This window comes from Anabrus simplex, chromosome 12 (genome assembly GCF_040414725.1).
Source record: "Anabrus simplex isolate iqAnaSimp1 chromosome 12, ASM4041472v1, whole genome shotgun sequence".
Classification (NCBI taxonomy): Eukaryota; Metazoa; Arthropoda; class Insecta; order Orthoptera; family Tettigoniidae; genus Anabrus; species Anabrus simplex.
The window spans coordinates 37530452-37551696 of record NC_090276.1 but is presented as its reverse complement, the minus strand read 5'-3'; the positions used below and the strand labels follow the sequence as shown (position 1 = coordinate 37551696).

The 21245-nt window shown below is 40.4% G+C and overlaps 2 protein-coding genes across 2 annotated transcripts in view; one reads left to right on the top strand and one right to left on the bottom strand.

Annotated features, from left to right (window-relative positions):
- The window catches only part of Dph5 (diphthine methyl ester synthase), a 306310-nt gene that overhangs the window by 142307 nt on the left and 142758 nt on the right, over positions 1–21245 (top strand). The window lies entirely within an intron of this gene.
- Positions 7566–21245, bottom strand: part of LOC136884094 (platelet binding protein GspB) — a 170886-nt gene continuing 157206 nt past the window's right edge. The window contains exon 3 of the mRNA XM_067156126.2: positions 7566–9176. Coding sequence (XP_067012227.2) covers positions 8184–9176 — 993 coding nt within the window. The 3' untranslated portion in view covers positions 7566–8183. The remainder of the gene's footprint in view (positions 9177–21245) is intronic.

Here is a 21245-nt window from a genome sequence, read left to right as displayed (position 1 = left end):
GCTGTAAAAATTTGCCCATATTGTAGGTTTTGAAGAGATTTTAATTACACAATTTTGCCGTTTTGATGTACAGGTAATTAACAGCAATGGACCAGAATATTTTGGTAACTATGATTAGTATAGCATCAATATCCTAAAGTTTATGTATTTAATGTAAACTTTTTAATTAGACAGACGTTCTTGAAGCAGTTATCCTTCGCTGATCGTACATGTCCTCCTTTTTAGACCATTGTCCCGGGTCCGGGTGGATTATTTAAAAAAATCTAAATGTACTCCCTGTTCAGCGAATCTGCTTATTTTGGGGGCAATTGTTTTGCTACTTCGTTTTTAAAAGTATTCTTCATTACGCAACGGCATCATCGATATCGTATCGATATATGATTATCGATATACAGCACATGCCTTGTATTGCTAACTATTTAGCCTTGGAGCCGGACAGAACACTGCTGTGTTAATGTGATACAAGCGACAGGACATTGCCGAGATTTGTTAATGTTATTTGCTTTACGTTCCACTAACTACTTCTACGGTTTTCGTAAAAGCCGGAATTTATTCCCGCAGAAGTTCTTTTACGTGCCAGTAAATCTACCGACACGAGGCTGACGTATTTGAGCACCTTCAAATACCACCAGACTGAGGCAGGATCGAACCTGCCAAGCTGGGGTCAGAAGCCTAGCGCTCAATCGTCTGAGCCACTCAGCCCGGCACCGGGATTTGAAGGAAGCCTGTTTTAAATGGATGGCTCTGAAAAGTGATATTGATTATTGCGATATTGAAAAAATGTATTCTGTATTTGGAAACTAAGTCTAAATCCTTCCAAATTAATGATGTGAAATCTTCTGATCAGTTCTCCAAAATTGCTGAACGAGAGTGGTATTGACCCTGAATTTAGCAAGTTACCTTGTAGTCAGAAATGGACAAAGTATTTCAATTCCCGTAAGTCAGTTGATTGTAGTTCAGAGTTAACATTTTTTTCTTATACCAGGGCCCTGTTTCAAAGTAGTCTCTGTGAAAATCCTCTTAATGGATTCATATAATCTAAAGGAATTTGTATATATTTATAAGTATAATTAAACACATCAAAACTCCTGAAGAAAAACAAAAAACAAAACAAACTTCATGGCGCAACGGCCCCGAATGGCCTTGGCCTACCAAGCGACCGCTGCTCAGCTGAAAGGCCTGCAGATTATGAGGTGTCGTGTGGTCAGCACGACGAATCCTCTCGTCCGTTATTCTTGGCTTTCTAGACCGGGGCCGCTATCTCACAGTCAGATAGCTCCTCAATTGTAATCAAGTAGGCTGAGTAGACCTCGAATCAGCCCTCAGATCCAGGTAAAAATCCCTGACCTGATCTGGCCGGGAATCGAATCCAAGACCTGCGGGTAACAGGCAGGCACGCTACCCCTACATCGCGGGGCCGGCTTAAAGTCCTAAAGGCAACTGGATTTTCAGAAAAGTACCAGCAAAACGTGTGAATTAGTTCCATTGTTTAAATTTTGTCAAAATTTACTTTAAATTTGGAAATCGATAATTTTTATTTATGTATGTAAAAATTAGAATGGTCTAAATGTCTGAAATTAGACTATCAATCTAGGATTTTTGTGCCCCCTTCTTTCTGGCATTGTCATTTTTTTTAAAAAAGGACAGAACTGTTTAAAATCTATTTACATCTCGTCATCCTAGCTTAAAGCGAATTACACCTTATATTCTCTCTACTGGCCTCCGTGGCTCAGGCGGCCTCTCACCGCTGGGTTCCGTGGTTCAAATCCCGGTCACTACAAGGGAGATTTATGCTGGACAAAGCGGAGGCGGGACAGGTTTGTCTCCGGGTACTCCGGTTTTCCCTGTCATCTTTCATTCCAGCAACACTCTCCACTATCATTTCATTTGTCAGTCATTAATCATTGCCCCAGAGGAGTGCGACAGGCTTCGGCAGCCGGCACAATTCTATCCTCCCCGTAACATGGGGGCTTCATTCCACCCTTGACCGAGCTCGATAGCTGCAGTCGCTTAAGTGCGGCCAGTATCCAGTATTCGGGAGATAGTAGGTTCGAACCCCACTGTCGGCAGCCCTGAAAATGATTTTCCGTGGTTTCCCATTTTCACACCAGGCAAATGCTGGGGCTGTACCTTAATTAAGGCCACGGCCTATTCCTTCCCACTCCTAGCCCTTTCCTGTCCCATCGTCGCCGTAAGACCTATCTGTGTCGGTGCGACGTAAAACAACTAGCAAAAAAAAAAAAAAAAATTCCACCCTTGACCCAGTCACTGACTGGAAAACAGGTTTTAATTCATTCCTCATTGTTTTAGTAACTTCTTCGAGCTGCGGCCGTATGGCTTCATAGGAAAGTCGCGTTGCTAATCAAGCGATGACACTATTTTACATCGAGTAACATTACATCTGAACACCGTTATTTTTCAAAACAATAAACTCCCAGATATTTTATCCACGCTCCGCCACTGTTCCGAGCTGTCAGCGGAGAGATGGCGTGGAATTAACATAGCAGTAGTCGACGAATAGAGTTTTATAAGATCACAATATGAAGATATAGACCGAGCGAGTTGGCCGTGCGGTTAGAGGCGCGTAGCTGTGAGCTTGCTTTTGTAAGATAGTGGGTTCGAACCCCAGTGTCGGCAGCCCTGAAGAGGGTTTTGCGTGGTTTCACATTTTCATGCCAGGTAAATACTGTGGCTGAACCTTAATTAAGGCCACGTTCGCTCCTTAGCCTTTTCCTATACCAAGGTCGCCATAAGACCTATCTGTGTCGGTGCGGTGTAAAGGCAATTGTAACTTCCATGGTCTTTTCTGTTGATGCTGCCACACCTTTATTTATTGGTTCGAGTCCCATTAGGTGAATATTTTTTTTACTTTCCAGATGTTAGTCGGCAGGGTACTAGAGGTGGTAATATACAATTCCTAACCACTAGAGTGCGTGCCAAAAACCTTTGTTCTATACCAAACCTGTCCGCGGCGCTCATATGAAGTGAGGGCATATGGCGTTGTTCATGGTGATTCCTCCTAGATTGTTGCCAAGCGTTGCTCAGTGCTGCCAACCTCTCTACTTAGAAACTAATGAGTGAGAAGTGCTTCGATAGGTGGTGGCGATTATTGTTACACTATTGGTCTGGACCGTTTCTTGCTGTGCGGACGGTTAGGATAGGACGTGGACAGGACCAGTGATATAGGGACAAGCAAAGGGGCACTTTTCTTGTGCTGGGGTTGGTAACGGGTTATGATTATCATAATTGACGGGAATGAGATCACGTTCGTCAATAGGAATGCAAGTAGCTACTTCAACAATGAAAATGGCGTGTAGTACTCTTCATTAGGTTATAAAAGTAAATTAGTTCTTGGGGCGGGATCGTGGGTTCCTGGACGTCGCTATGAACACATATCTCCTCTGATACGCATTCCAAGTAACATTTCATTAATTTCCACTAACCTATAACGTTAGAAAAATCTAGTCTCCAAGGCTAAATTTTTACCTATATTTCTTTGACTTCATAACAACTTAACAGTAAGTATTTACTTTAAAGTGAGAGAAGTTAAATGCTTGCCAGTTATTTTTTCCGAGACAATGTTAGAATAGTAACTACTTATTAATTTACTTTATTTTTGCAAATTTAATAATACAATTGCCGATCCTCTGCCGCATGCACTCCGTCTGATAATGGTATCCAAGTTTTCCATTTTATTTTACTTAACAAAATTGGTAGCATTGATTAGGAACATAAACTTTACTTTCGCTGTAACGCGTACCCTCGTAATTAGTATTAGAGAAAAAAAAAACAAAATTATATCATGTGGTAGGGATTATTTGATAAGATAACCTGAATCTTACCTTTTGCATCCATGTAAAATTTTCAGTCTTTTTATTTCTTGCAACAATTTCTGTTTCGTTACATATTTAATTAAAATTGAAGTGTTTTCATATGTGTAGAACTCAGGCCTAATTCTTTTCTTGGCTCTAACTTCCACATTATGACACTTCGTTTGTTTAGCCCTATTTCTTTTCAAATTGTATTACTAAAACATTTGGGAACAGGTATACTACCACGCTAAACTTCACTACTATCGCCAGTGCAATAAAAATGTTAATTCATCTTCCACATAACAATACCATATTTAAGTCACAAGTAAATATCTTCCAGATTGCAAATCTGCAGCCTAAGTATCTGGATGTTTATCTGACAGTCGTAACACAGGCCCCAAATGTTGAAACTTTTTAATGAGGCACCATTTTGAGTGTAACATGCAACTACAGTATAGCAACTTTCAATTTAGGGCCAAACATCAATAAATATCAGTAAGTCTTTATTTGTAATGAACATGACAGTCTCATATACAATGTATTATACAATCAACCTAAAGCATGCAACAGAGAAAACGGTGCTCTCTGGCTAGGACACATACAATATACACTACACTCAGATTTGTATATCACATTTATAAACTTCTTCTCAAAGGCTTTCACACAGAAAATTATAAAATACATCAGTTCACTCCCCTGAATGTTTCTGAAGATAATATGAAACATAAACAATATTATTATTTAAACTGGATGTTGTCCTTCAGCCATGAGTAAAGGATATAAAATTTTCTTTTTAAGAAACATTTAAAACTGATCAAAACAACATTTTTTTTCATGTAAATTGCATCAGTATTGTAATAAGTACATTGTAAAGGTGACGTTATGAAATTATAGAAAAAAAAGAATGCCTTATATAAAATGTGTATATATACGGAGAAATATTTTCTTTTACTATAATATTGCAGTTATCATTTTTTGAAAAAGCTAAACTGATTCTAGATGATGTACTGTTCTTTCAGTCAACAATCCTTGTGGTGATCTTTTCTGTTGAGATGTGAGAAATGTCAACTAATGCCTACATTATTTTCCCCTTTCTTAAAAGAGATGTTCTATAAAATGTACAAAAATGTATTAAAATAAAATAACAGATGTACACTAAATATCTAAATATTAAGGCCATATTACCAGAGTAAGTTAAGAAGATATCAATCGTGAACTCTAGTAACTCAATTACATCTATAAGTTATATCTGGCCAGATTGTTTATCATCTCCTCTTCATTCTTCTTTTTTTTTTTTTTTTTCTTCATCACACACATTATTACTGCACTGATTGCAATATGTGCCTCTCTTAAAAATGTTTTTTCACACAAGACAAAAAATTCATATCACATTAGCACCATTATCTATCTGACCTATAACACTATTGAACTTTTGAATTAGTACCACCATTTTTATCAGAAGAATTTCAAAATGGCTATCATACTTAAATGAATTATTATTTATGAACATTTAAAGAGTATTTCAACAAAGAAAAATTGAAGCCTGTATTACATTTGAAACCAATGCAATACTGTACTTAACATTAAACATTGATAGCTTCTTCTGAAATAACCTTCCTTTCCTAATAATAAATCTGATAAATTATTATGTACAAAATGTACTTCCCTTGGTATCTTGGTGTGTCATTTCCTTTCCTTATGAACTATGAGGAGAAGCACTATAAGGACACGATTTAATTACAGAGAAAAATTGGTTGTTTCACCATTATCTTTTACCACATAGTTTGTCTACAAAGTTAAAGCTGGAATTTAAAACATTTAAATACATAAATATTTTGGATGCTCTTCAATGCATACAGGATTGCTTGCAAGTTATAGGAACTGTAACATTTACATTGAATGTACAGGATAGATGATGAATAAGCTGCGCATGAAAATGGTGCATGGCATTATAATAATGAGCTTAATAATTCATCTCCATTGCCTTCCCTGCCTAGGAAGGTGGCATGAAAATATTTGCTCTTTGTTCTTTTCTCAATTGAGTCATATCTTAAGAAACCATGTTTAACTTGGTGCATTCAAAATGTTATTACGAAGTTAACTGACAAATACTTTCTACAGAGAAAAATAATTGTCTGGAACAATTGGGAAATTGAAAAAAAAGAAAAAAAAGGTTTGACCCTGCTACACTTCAGAATTCCCTTAATACATAGGTAATGGAATTATAAAATCTCAGATTAAAATGGAAAAAATGGGGAAAACTCATTTCTGCAATGAGTGATCCTGTTTCTTTTATCTTAAAATTCTGTGGAGGATTATACCACATTCTGAAAATTGAAATTTGCAGAATATCTTACCTGAAATTGTCTGCTTTTTAAAATCACTGCGTGATTTTTGAATGTGGTCTAAATTTGGTACAGGTCAAGGAATTATTGCTAAAAAACACAAATCTAAAGTTTGAGGTAGATCATGTTGGCAACTCTGACATAATAAAAGGTAGGACCTACAGATATGTATTATCTGTTTCTTCTTCCCTGAATGGGATCAATCGTTAGTTGTTCTCGATTTTAGGAACGTTGCTGTGTGTGCCCTGTAACTTGTCTTCTAGTAGGTTGGTAAAATGATACATACCAGTATAGAACATCAGCCGACAGTCTTCTAACATGGCTGTACCATTTACATTAGTAGGAGATTATGACTCCTTAATCCAACAAGTGATCTTAACCTCATTTCTACAGTTTCTCGTATTCTTAAAATTCAACTTTCTTCACCAAATAATAATAGTTTTGAATCTATAGTACTTAGTTAAATTCTGTAATATTTTCTGGTAAAGAATTATCTGTTTCTCCAAGAAATGGTATTTGGCAGATTGCAAATAATATTTTACAGCTGAATCTACCCTATTTTTTTTCAATACATGTGGTTTTGGGGTTGGCTAATTTTCATTCATCTACAACTTAATAATAACCGTGGTCTTTGGCTCATATATTAATAAATGATGTACTAAATTTTATCACCTTCTGCATGCAACAGAAGTGTAGCAAGGGTGCGATGGAAGGACACAAATATAAAGACATTCCTTGTATTTGTAACTAATTATATGAGAGGAAGTTTTACATCTTATTAAGGAGGAACAACTATATTTAAAAAATTCAAGAATATCTATTTGTTGAAATTCATTGACGGACACAGATTGTCTATATTTTCCCAATACATTGGTTACTTTGTACATAAAAATAGCACAAATTGTATTATACAGATCAAAATAATATACAGTGTTGAAAAGGAGAGTAAAAATGCAAAAAGGAACTATGAAAAGTCAAAACCTCACAAATGGTTGCTTAACAGTGTTATTAAAAAAAAGTGACACAAGCAAAGAATCAATGCTTTTGATCACTAGTAAAATAATTTTATCACTCTGATTTTTGAGATCTATGAAGACCTATTTCCTTTAATGTCTATGTGGACCTTCTTCATCCAACATGTTCTGATGGAACATCACGATCTGTACATCATCTTTGCGCCTAGCAAAACCACTATGGGAAATATTTCAGCTTAAAACTTTATAGGCTAAAGTTTAGGTTCAATAATTTGCGAATTGTATGAAAGAACTCCCACTCTTCAGGTCAGTATTTCTCCAGCAGCATCATCACATAGTGATTTTCCCTGGAGCAACTATGACAAGCAGATTTGTCAATTGTGTCAACAATCTTTCTATGCAGCATTACAAATGATGTTACTCATTTTCCTCCCCATTGCAAAGCGTTCTTCAACGGCAACCTTCTTATCCACAAGAATAAAGGTAAAATACTCAAGATTCTATTACTGTGAATCCGTAACTATTTCTCTCACACTTTCGATATCAAGAGTGTTTGTTAAATGAACTACTGATCTCCATGGCAGTGCAGTTCTCTCTTTGTGTACATGACTATCTGTAACTCTACGGCTTTGGTTTTATGAAAATCTTTGGTATACAGCAGATTACCTTTTTTAACAATTACTGTAGAATTTTCATACATTCGTGTGAAAACAATATATAAACAGCAATTGAAAGAAAACTCAGCATGGTAAAAACTACAAGGATTCATATTCCTTTGTTCAATATACATTCTTAGATCATTAACGATTAATGTAACTGTAACATTTGTAACTATTAATCAATATTTGCCTCCTAGTTTAGCGTAAACTTGTGAGACGCAAGAACAATGTAATGTTTTCCATTTCTTCACTCAGTATCAACCGTCTATTGCTTAAACGTTCCACTGTAAGAATCCCAATAATATGGGGAACATATTGTGCCTTTTCTTAAATGCTACATTAGCTTAGCTTAGGCTGGGACACGTTCGCCATGAACCAGTATGGTCGGTGTTTTTACGAAGTTTTCTCATCGCTTGAAGACTGTTGTGGTGGTGTGGGTGGCGGAAGAACCATCATGTCGTGGAACTCTCCTGAATTGGGCATGTTCTCTACTGCCGGTTGTGGTGGAGGTGGAGAACTCACGGTACTGCTACTTGTGGTGGGCATCTGAACGGCATCTTCACGCTGTAGCCGCTGTCGCGTTCGGTAGCCTCTATAATTGGACTGGATTTTTGTTGCCGCTGCCTCCATTTCGCTCTGCAGTGTCCGCCATACCTGCTGATCTTCCTCGTCGTTACCAACTTTAGGAGTAGGTTCTGAAATTGCAGAACGTAATTCCTGCTTAGGCTCTTCATCTGCTGAAGCCGCGTCTAGTTTGCTATCGAGAGAAAGTCCTTTCTCTTCTTGTACGGTTCCAGATTCTAGAGTAGCGTCCGCTGTCTGCAAGGTAGCAGTCAAAGGATCTGTCTCAGCATCGTCTATGGTGTTGTTTGGTTGATTCTGTACTTCCGTTTCAGGAGATTCAGCTGGCCGGACGCCGTCGTCATCCAAAGACGGTCCCGCAGACTGTTGGCTGTCGGGAAGTGATGGTGCTGTTGTGGAAGCCGTACTGGATCGCATCCCCTGAACTTGCTTACGTGCAATGAAACCACGAACTCCCGCCTGAATTTTCGTTGCTGCAGTAGAAAGGGATGAATCCAAATCGAGGGAAGAACTATCACTCGCACCCACCGTAGGTGGAGGTGGTAATTCGTCTTCAGCTTCGTCCTCTTGAGGTTTCCCTGCTGTACTTTCGTCCTCGTCTACTGAAGTCTTGTTGGAGGCCTGTTTGAACTTCTCGCCCGTTTCAGGGCTGCGAGGTGTTTCAGCCGGAGGACTCAAGATTTCCCGTTCTGACGTGTCTGTAATTACCGAAGCGTCGCCGGTTACTTCCGTAAGGGACGTCTCTGATTCCTCCGCTGCAAGAGCACTTCCAGACAGAGTTTCAAGACTTTCTCCAGCTGCACCCTGGAAAGAGAGAAAAGAGACGTTAATAAGAGAGAACAGAATCTAAATTCAAAAGAGATTAGGGGAAACGGAAAAGAACGCAGAGTGCAATTACAAATCAAATCAGAACAGGAAACTAAACTGATTATAACAGAACTGAAAACGGAGCAGAAGACAGGGAGATTAAAACAATACATCGCTAAACATGATAGATTACGGACAGCTCCTTGACTGGATGATCCGTGTAGTAGCCTTAGGTTCATAGGGTCCCTAGTTAGACTCCCGACAGGGCTGGAAATTGTACCCACGTTTGGTTATTTTCTCTAGCTCGAGGACCTGAGGTTTGAGGTCATCTTAACCATGGAACTTTTCAGCGAGGCACAGGATGCTCCAGGAAATTTCTGTTTCGAAAAAAAAATGGTGTTTGCAACCCCAATAGTCGCCTACCGCCGTGATTTTTCTTTGTACTTGACGCACCCTCTCAGCTGGTCCACTAAAGGCCCCCAGACACATAGTACGTTTACATGAGGATTGAGATCGATTGGAGTACACTTACCGTATTGAATACGATCCCCATTTACATGTAGTAGGCTATTTGAGTATCGTATTGAATCCGCCAGGCAACATCGACGTATACGAGCGGTGCAGAATTGTAATAAAATCTATATCACATCTTAGAATTAAAAAAAAAAAAGCCTAATGCAGTAGAAGCCCAGTAGATAACTTTCAGTTTTGAAAGTATGTGCGATATTCCAAATATAATTGGTGCAATAGATGGAACGCACATTCAAATTTTATCCCCCAACAGAAGGTTATCGTGATTTTATTAATCGCAAGGGCTGGCCGTCTTGTAAATATGATTGCAGTTGTTGATCATTTATACAGGCAAATATATTTACTGGCGTATTACATTTGTTATTTCGACAGAACTTTGATGATGATGATTTCGTCAGAACAAACATGGAGGTGTGTGCGCAGTCGTTTTCAATACGATCTCAGTACGATCCACGTTTACTTGGAACTCAGTTCGAACCGAGTACGATACGATCCTAGATTTTACCGTATCGACCTTCAGACTCAGTCCGAACTGAGTCCCCGTTTACATGGCGTTTTCGATACGGGAAGTGTACTCAGATCGATCTGAATCCTGCATGTAAACGTAACGTACTAATAGAAAGCTAAGGTAAGCCAACATACGCTACGCAACCCAAGGCAAAATTAAAAAAAAGAAAAAAAAAAGATCGCTCCAATAAAATTATATGGAATGGCACACAGGCTGCTATCCTAAGCAGCGCAAGGCTACCTTGGCTTTAGCTGGCTTCGCGCATGCGCACAATCGTTTTCCCGGTATTTTAGAAAATAGTCGTGTCACGTACGTGGTTTTCTTTACTTACCTACCTATTATATTGTTTAATTGTTTCTGTGTTTGTTAATTATCATGGAAGGCAGACGAAAGTAAGAACTACTAATTGAAGAGAAGCCAAGATATTCTTCTCTGTATGATACAACGTTAAATCATTATAGACATAACCGTGAACGAAAACTGTTGGCAACGCTGTTGTTGTTGACATGGAAGGTAATTTGGGAACCACTTCTGTTGACATCGAAGCTAATTAGATACCAGTCCCACTGGCGTGAAAGCAATTTGAGTAGCACTCTTGTTGACATCCATGACTGAACAATGTTTCAATGTTAGTGATGCTTGGCGTTGGACTAAAGTCTAAATGATGAATTATCTCTGTTATCATAGCTGGTACGGTAAAACTGTATAAGACATAAATGATCGAGAACCGGGCGAGTTGGCCGTGCGCGTAGAGGCGCGCGGCTGTGAGCTTGCATCCGGGAGATAGTAGGTTCGAATCCCACTATCGGCAGCCCTGAAGATGGTTTTCCGTGGTTTCCCATTTTCACACCAGGCAAATGCTGGGGCTGTACCTTAATTAAGGCCACGGCCGCTTCCTTCCAACTCCTAGGCCTTTCCTATCCCATCGTCGCCATAAGACCTATCTGTGTCGGTGCGACGTAAAGCAACTAGCAAAAAAAAAAAAAATGATCGAGAAATTGTGCGAATACAACTTTGTTAAATGTAGTATTTACCGATAGGATCACTAATAACGATATTTGGAAATTACATTTTAGGCCTTCCCCTAAACTACCATTTCACCCAGCCTGAATAAAATTATTTATAGCCTGGATTGTAGTGCCTTATTCTCCGATGTTGCATACCGATTTTCATTACATTCTGTTCTTCCAATCTCTCGTGATGTGCATGCATAGATGAAAGCAAGAGCGACATCGTAGTTGGTTCAGGAGTAGCTATGAAAATCCACAGCCTGCTTCCAGTCATTTGACCGGGTCAGGAATGGATTGAATGAAGCCCTCATCTAGCGGCGAGGATAGATATTGTGCCAGCTGCCGAAGCCTGTCGCATTCTTCTGCGGCAATGATTAAGGACTGACAGATGAAATGAAATGATATAGGAGAGTGTTGCTGGAATGAAAGATGACAGGGTAACCGGAGTACCCGGAGAAAAACCTGTCCCGCCTCTGCTTTGTACAGCACAAATCTCACATGAAATGACGGGGACTTGAACCACGAAACCCAGCGGTGAGATGCCGGCGCGCTGCAACCTGAGCCACGGAGGCTGTGCTTCAGGAGTAGCTATGTTTCTGGAAAATAATCAAGTAGAACAGTTAGCAATTCTAGCACTTGAATCAGTTGAAACATTTGTATTAAAGGAAAATATCTCGCGGAAAGCCATGATATTCACTGATAAAATAACAATACATTCATTAAAATATCATAACTACAGCTACCTTACTCACGAAATCGATGTGAAAGCGAAGATTCTTGCAAGTAACAAGTGGAAAATAAAATAGAGTTGACCTGGATTAATGCCTTTGATGGCAGGACATAGTGTTTACAGTGCACTATGTCTTCTGGTATAGGCTAGAGCAGTTTTGTTACTTTCATAGATCTGTCTCTGTCTTATCCTTGGCTTTGACATTATGAAAGTGACTGAGGTATGAGCGATGCTAGTAATGCCAATCCTTATGCAACCAGTCCCTGCTATGAATGGTGGGAAAATGTTGCTCATAGGGTCGGTTGGTGTATGCATTTCAGTGGGCTTGGCAGACTGATATGTATTAGCAACTCTGGCTTGGTGAGGAAAGCAATGAGAAACTACCTCACTCCTCGATGAATATTGAATTTTCACGACCGCATTGTAATCGAAACAGACTTTCAACGTATTAGGTCGTGTTACGTACATGTAGTACGTGTTGAAGAGATGTTATGTACAGAACAACCGACGCGAAATCGGGAGGTTGTGGGTTCGGATCCCACTGGTGTCCGGCTGGCCATTTTTGTTCTGTACATAACATCTCTTCAACACGTACTACATGTACGTAACACGACCTAATACGTTGAAAGTCTGTTTCGATTACCTCACTCCTCATTTCCCTAGTACGCCTCTTACAGTGATGCCTAGGTCATCTATGACAGCTGATGGCAGAGCTGTTGAGGATCCCACCAGCGGAATCGCTGACGGACTGAACATACATACGACCTGGATTAAGGCCCTAGCTGGGAACTACGGTAACGTAGTTCGCGGATCATGTGGCCAAGGAAGCAGCGCGCGACAGTGAAATTAGACTGTGTTACACCAAAATTCCTAAAAGTGTTTTTGGTTAAAAGGTTTTGAGAGATTAAGAGCTTACGAAATGGTAGAGTGAATGGGATCAAACGACGAAGGGTTCAGTTACGAGGTCATTTTCTCCTAGTGTAATAGACTCTCGCAACATACTTAACGCCAAATTTCACCGCATTGTAACGGGTCATGGAAAATTAAATGTTATTTCCATCCTTATCTAAAGTTTTACATATGTCCATGCAACACCAGTGATCAAACTGTTGACCGTTTATTATTTCACTGTGAATTACTTGAGAGAGAAAAAAAGCGTTTTAATTAAAGACATTTTAGATACAGGGTCATGGTCAGTGAGCAAAAGCGGGTTAGTCAAAAATTATTTTAAACAGCTGTATTTGAACAGCTGTGAAGAAAAGGATATAGTTTTGTTCACTTACGTTCATCATAAGTCATAGATTAAGAATGTATCTCACATGTGATTAGACAGTTAAGTTGTTGTTGTTTTTGTTTAGTCATCAGTCCATAGACTGGTTTGATGCAGCTCTTCCTCCATGCCACCCTATGCTGTACTAACCTTTTCATTTCTACGTTACTACTGCATCCTACATCTGCATACATTGGTCTACTCCTACCGTTCTTACCGCCTACACTTCCCTCAAAAACTAATTGCACACCGTTCTTACCGCCTACACTTCCCTCAAAAACTAATTGCACAAGTCCTCGGTGTCTTAAGATGTGTCCTATCATTCTATCTCTTCTTCTCGTCAAATTTAGCCAAATCGATCTCCCCTCACCAGTTCGATTCAGTATCTCTTCATTCGTGATTCGACCTATCCACCTCACCTTCAGAATTATTTTGCAACACTACATTTCAAAAGTGTCTATTCTTTTTCTTCCTGAGCTGGTTATCGTTCATGTTTCACCTCCATACAATGCCACGCTAGAGACGAACGTCTTCAGAAACATCTTTCTTATTTCTATATCGATGTTCGAAGTGAGCACATTTCTTTTATGAAGAAAGCTCTTCCTTGCTTGTGCTGGTGTCCTCACTTCCGCCATATTTAGATATTTTACTACCCAAGTAACAATATTCATGTACTTCATTTTCTAATCTACTATTTCCTGCATCACCTGACTTTGTTCGACTGCATTCCATTACTTTCTTTGGACTTACTTATTTTCATCTTGTATTCATTACCCAAGACTCCGTCCATACCATTCAGCGATTTTTCCAGATTGTCTGCAGTTTCACATAAAATAACAATATCATCAACAAATCTCAGGGTTTTGATTTCCTCTCCTTGGATCATGATTCCCTTCCCGCATTCGTCCTTGATTTCCTTTACTGCCTGTTCTATATAAATATTGGAAAGGGGGGGGGGGACAAACTGCAACCTTGCCTCACTCCTTTGTGGATTGCTGCTTCTTTTCCAAAGCCCTTGATTATTATCACTGCAGACTCTGGATGGTAAACAGGATGTTAATGTTTGGTTGGAAGGAGAAAAATTGACTCAAGTAAATCGGTTCAGTTATTTGGGAAGCATCATTACATCTGATGAGAGGTGTGAAAAGGACGTCCGTTCTCGAATAGCCCAGGCTAAAGAAGCTTTCAATAAAAAGCCTGTTGACCTCCAAGGCAATATCCCTACCAGTAAGAAAGCAGTTCATTAAGAGCTTCATTTGGAGCCTTGCGACCTATGGCTCTGAAACCTGGACTCTATTAAAGGCTATTCAGAAAAGAATAGATGGATTTGAAATGTGGTGCTGGCGTCGAATGTTACGAATTCCCTGGACTTACTGGCTAACGAACGAAGAAGTTGTCAAGAGAGCTGAAGAAACCAATGATCGCGAAAAGATGATGTAGTTGGATAGGACATTTACTCCGGCATTCATCATGGCACACCACACTGCTTGAAGGGAAACTGGAAGGAAAGACTAGAAGAGGACAACCAAGAACAGGGTTCCTCGATGGCACTGAAGGGCGACGTCCATATCAACTAATCAAGCAGTTGGCTCAGGATAGAAGATCGTTGGACGAGGACAGTCATGCTACGCACCAACCATCAGGTTGAGGAGAATGATTTTTATACAGATTGTTCTGTTAAATTGCTAATTGATTTACGTCGCACCGACACAGATAGGTCTTATGGCGACGACGGGACGGGAAAGGGCTAGGAGTGGGAAGGAAGCGGCCGTGGCCTTAATTAAGGTACAGCCCCAGCATTTGCCTGGTGTGAAAATGGGAAACCACGGAAAACCATTTATACAGATTGTAAACCAGTCTTCGTTCTCGGTGTCTGATCCCGATCATCTTCAGAATCTCAAATAGCTTAGTCCAATCAGCATGGCATATGGTTAATTATTATCTATTAAGGCCTTTGCAGACAGAATGCGGACTTTGACCACGTTCTGCAACAAATCCGACCGCTGATGCCAAACAGTGTTTCATAATAGTGCATCATCTCTGTGAAACACACACCGGTCCGCGATCCAGGATGTAACGGGCAGCGATCAGTTGAGTTTCGAGTCTGTTGGCCACGCAGTGTTTTGCGTTTTTCTGGTTGAAATTGACACGGAAGGATTGCTATTGGCTTTACGTCGCACCGACACAGATATGTCTTATGGCGACGATGGGAGAGGAAAGGCCTAGGAATTGGAAGGAAGTGGCCTTGGCCTTAATTAAGGTACAGCCCCGGCATTTGCCTGGTGTGAAAATGGGAAACCACGGAAAACCATCTTCAGGGCTGCCGACAGTGGGGCTCGAACCCACTATTTCCCGATTACTGGATACTGGCCGCACTTAAGCGACTGCAGCTATCGAGCTCGGTACGGAAGGATTGACCGAGGACACGTTGACTATAGAAACGCCGACAAGAAGATATAAAAGTGAACTCGGACGGTAATTCCTGACATAATATGCGATCTTCAGCTAATTGTTCATTTCGCTTTTTCATCTTTCTCATAAGAACAAAATAAGGCTAATATTTCCTCTTCTGCTGACAAAAACCAAGTGGCCTTTTAGCAGCCTGCCTTGGGTTTCACGATGTCCTGCCCGTAAGCGAAGCCTGCATTCTGTCTGCCAAGGCTTTTAGTAAAGTTTGGAATCGAATCGCAAAAGCTCCAGGATTATCCGGATAGTTTTCCGCCTTCGTAGCGTAATGGTTAGCACTATTAGCTGCCATCAAATGGTATATGCAGCTCACCTCCATTGGGGGGGGGGGGGTTGCTGTCAGTAGCAGCGACTGGGGATTAGAAGTGGAGGGGCAAAAAAAGTACAGAAAACAAAAACTACTTGGTTTGTGGAACATAGTTGGCGCGGGGGTGGGGTGGGGTGGGGGGAGGGGAGGGAGGATATACATAAAAATGAATACAAACTACCAAATGGTAAGTTTTTTTTAGCTCGATAGCTGCAGTCGCTTAAGTGCGGCCAGTATCCAGTATTCGGGAGATAGAGAGTTCGAACCCCACTGTCGGCAGTCCTAAAGATTGTTTTCCGTGCTTTCCCATTTTCACACCAGACAAATGTTGGGGCTGTACCTTAATTAAGGCCACGGCCGCTTCCTTCCCAGTCTTAGCCCTTAGACCTATCTGTGTCAGAGCGACGTAAATCCAATAGCAAAATAAATAAATAAATAAATAAATAAATAAATAAATGTTCTGAGCGGATTTCGATAGAGTGGTAAAGGTTGACAGTTCACCAACTTACGTGCGGTAATACTAGCTTTTTTTTTTTGAGTTTTGGATTCAATACTATACAATGAAACTTTCACCAAAGGAGCAATATTACACATTATTACAATTAAATAGAAGTACGGCATTATCACACACCTAAAAATAATTTGGTATTTGACTAACTAACAGACACTAAAGAGACTGCCAAACTCACGAATGCGCGCAGCAAGCGGGTGAATCAAATCTCAATGTCCATGACTTTGGAGAAAAATATACCCCCGCTACCCTTTCTCACAGCGCAGGCAAAGTCACCACTACTAGCTGTGGTGCTATACAGATCGGTTTGCCGCGACTAACGACATTTCTTGCGCATTTCCGCGAATAATTGTGTTAATAATTAAAGAAAATAAAGGGCTTAAAAATGTTTTAATTCTTCTTCTTCCTAATCTGTTTACCCTTCAAGATTGGTTTTTCCCCCGGACTCAGCGAGGGATCCCACCTCCACCGCCTCAAGGGCAGTGTCCTGGAACGTGAGATACAACAACGGGGATACAACTGGGGAGGATGACAAGTACCTCGCTCAGGCGGCCTCACCTGCTATGCTGAACAGGGGCCTTGCGGGGGGATGGGAAGATTGGAAGGGATAGACAATGAAGAGGTAAGGAACCGGCCGTGGCCTTACGTTAGGTACCACCCAGGCATTTGCCTGGAGGAGAACCACTTCGAGGATGGCTGAGGTGGGAGTCGAACCCACCTCTAGTCATTTGACCTCGCGAGGCTGAGTGGACCCCGTTCCAGTCCTCGTACCACTTTTCAAATCTTGAGGCAGCGCCGGGAATCGAACCCGGGCCTCCGGGGGTGGCAGCTAATCACACTAACCACTACACCACAGAGGCTGATTCACATTTCTCTTCTTTATTTTATTTAGTCGAGGTGCTGCCTGGCCGAGGCGGTAAAGGCTTGCTCGTTTCACCCGGAAGGACGTGGGTTCGATTCCCCGTCAGGAAGTCGAACAATTTAAGAAACGATATTTCCACTTCCGAAGGTGCATATGGTCCTGAGGTTCACTCTGCCTATACCAGAAATGAGTACGAGGTTAACTGCTGGGGGCACCGGCGGCCGGGCGTAGAGCTAACCATTCTACCCCACCAAGTGCCGAGGTTACGGATAGTGGAAGCCTTTACCTTCCACCCCTGCAAGGGCCTTCATGGCCTGTACTGAGGTGACTTTGCTTTGTTATTTTATTTAATCTGTTTACCGTCCAGGGTAGTGCTGGGCAAAACAGTTGCGCGCAGACAACCGTTGTATAAAAATGAGGGAGTATATCATTCGAGCCGATATAAATACAGACTGATATAGTGGAATTTAATTCATTTACGAGTTTCAGTCATACAGTATAACCATTAGATATATAAAGATCACAACGCGACCAAGAATGGAGTTCCCAACCAACCTGAGCTGAGAAAAAGTAGTCTTACAAAATTGATGACAGCTCTTTTTCTTGGAAACATAAAATTCTTAAATTTATAAATAATGCATAAAACATTGCATTGTATGTTGTGTTAAAATTTGATTCGATATGATGACGTGTTTTGAGAAATAATTTCTTAAACTTGGCGGCGTATGGTTGAAACACGTTTAAAAACGGGCACTTCCTGCGTTCCATTTGCCATTAAAAATATTAAAGTACAAATTAACAATTCCAAACGTTCGTGACTAACGTGAAATAAAACGAGAAAAATTATGGTGTGACTAGATTTTATAAGCCTATTGGTTACATCATATTCAACCTCCAAACTCGAATGAGCATAACAGTTTGATCGACAATAGTAATATAACTATTTTTTCTAACATTCTTCTAATCTACTATAAATTTTTACCTATTCAGACTACTGGAAATGTGGGCTAGGGGAATTTAAAATTACCGTGTGCTTGAATCGTACCTAATCTCCGATTGAAAGTCTTAAAAATCTACTACCCCCACATAACATATAAATATTTGTAATTTCTATCTGAATATCAACATAATTTACAAATTCATAACGAAATAATTTTAAATTACTGTACTTTCTGCGACCTAGAAGTGGAATATGCTCGTAGATAACTTCCTTCTTTAAACTGTGGCAGTATTAAGCCTTGATTAATACCTATGTTTTTAGTTGTTCGTAAAAGGTTGATTCTCAACTCACGATCGCCTTTGTGTGTCTGTCATTACAGAATCGGATTTGAAGTCATGTTATTTTTTCGTATGTTTTAAATGTTAAATGTCACGGGATCTAAATATCTAGTAGTTCTGTATTTCATGACTGAATGGAGGCTAATTAGAATAACTAACAAAATTAACTCTAAAAATACTCGACTAACTGCATCCTGGGGTAGCGCTGTCTATTGTGGCTCTCGGAGACGGTCAGGCGCTTCATTCAATAGCAGGGCAGCTCTCCAGAACGGCCTATCTGACCTGTGAGTTACACTGAAAAACCCCAGTGTCAAGAAACGCAACGATTGCGGAAGGCAGTTTTGTATTGGTACTGATTGCGAAACTTGAAACGCCACTTCATCGGTGCTGGCGAAGAACGCAACAGCAGAGCGCCACTGCAACTGCAACTGTTATTTCCTCGCAACGGTTTCATTCGACAACGGTTGTGTTCCGGAAACGGTTGCGATAAAACGGTTGCGTTGTATCTGTCCCAGCCCTAGTCCAGGGTTAGTTTTTCCCACGGTAGCTATAAGAGAGAAGCTACAGTGGTTTTTCCCTCGGGCTCAGCGAGGGACCCCACCTACCGCCTCAAGGGCAGTGTCCTGGAGCGTGAGACTTTGGGTCGGGGGATTCAACTGGGCAGGATGACCAGTACAACGCTCAGGCGGCCTCAATTGCTGTGTTGAACAGGGGCCTTTTGAAACCATGGAAAACCACTTCCGAGGTTGGCTAAGGTGGGAATCGAAACCCCCTCTGCTCATTTGACCTCCCGAAGCTGATTGGACCCCGTCCAGTCCTCGAACCACTTTTCAAATTTTATGGCAGAGCCGGGAATTGAACCCGTCCGTCCGAGGGTGGTAGCTAATCGCACTAACCACTACACCACAGACGCAAACTCATGTCTTCATATGACTTCAAATTTTAGTTCGAGTGATTGTACTATTCGTTTATGATGAAATGATTTCATGCTTAAATGCATTTTTTTTCATTCGCGTACCTAAACATTAGCAATATAACGCCTAAAGAGCGTGTGCTAAGCAAGGTGTGTGGGTTATGAAACGCCGGGTAGTTGCTCCCCCACCTACAGGCAGAGAACGTGTCTGTCGGACAAATAATTGGCGGGAAGATCCCGCTTATTCGCCGAACACACCGTATGGAATAAACCGAGAAAACTAACAAAACCTCCGTCTATTTAACCCTTTCAGACCTGAAAGAAAACTGGCCGTGTGAATTTTTGTTTGTACGTCTAAAACTGACTAAAATGCTCTTAAATACATATATGTTTAGTTTATTCTACAAAATGAAAATTAACATCTGAAAAAAAAAAAAAGCACCCGCACAATTGTGCGTGTCAGGACTTACTTCACTATTTACAAAAAGGAAAAATTACCTCAATGCATGTGAATATACATATGTACATGATCAAATGTTCTATTTTACAGTGGGGAATAATTTAAAACAATTAAATCTTCGTTCAAACACAAGTAAACGTTACATTTTCCACATTGAGGTTGAGTTTTGCTATTACTGGCCTTTTGGCAGCAGCAGATTGTCAGACCTGAAGTAAATCTGGAGGTGTCTAAACGTCAAAAACTTACTAAAATGCTCTTAAATACATGCTTTACAGTTTATTTTACAAAATAAGAACTATCGGCTGAAAAACAGAACCCACACAATTGTGCGTGTCAGGACTTCATTCACTACTTGCAAAAAATAAAAAAATAAAAAATTCAACTCAATACATGTGAATATGCAAATCTACATGATCATATGTTTCATTTTACAGTGTGGAACGATTTTAAACAATTATAATCTTATACATTACATTTCTCATGTAGAGTACGAGTTTTTCTTTCACAGTCCTTTTTGTGACAGCACCCAGCACTCCTTCATGCATTGGCTGTAAGGAAACCTAGCCCGCACATTTGTGCGTATCAACATTCAAAACCTCATGGTATTACGTGCGATGTTGTAAGTTCACAATTTACGTTTGCTACACAATCTAATAATAATAATAATAATAATAATAATAATAATAATAATTGTTTTACGTCCCACTAACTGCTTTTTAAGGTCTTCGGAGACGCCGAGGTGCCGGAATTTAGTCCCGCAGGAGTTCTTTTACGTGCCAGTAAATCTACCGACACGGGGCTGTCGTATTTGAGCACCTTCAAATACCACCGGACTGAGCCAGGATCGAACCTGCCAAGTTGGGGTTAGAAGGCCAGCGCCTTAACCGTCTGAGCCACTCAGCCCGGCACACTACACAATCTACACACTTCATTGATTATATTCTGATATTTAGTAAAGCTTCTAGATTATTATGAATGCAATAAATAAATACTTTCTTTAGGCATTACTGCTTCCCGCCATATTCCTAATCAACTGTATTTTTAAACTCTTCTTCCTGCCCCCTGGTGGTCAAGTACAAAATAAAAACAGCTGAAGTACATGCTACATGTCCCGCACAAGCACTGCAGTCCGGTCTAGAGCGAAGAAAACGTCAAACAAGCTCAGACGTAAATAAAATACAAACCCGCACAATTGTGCGTACACGGTCTGAAAGGGTTAA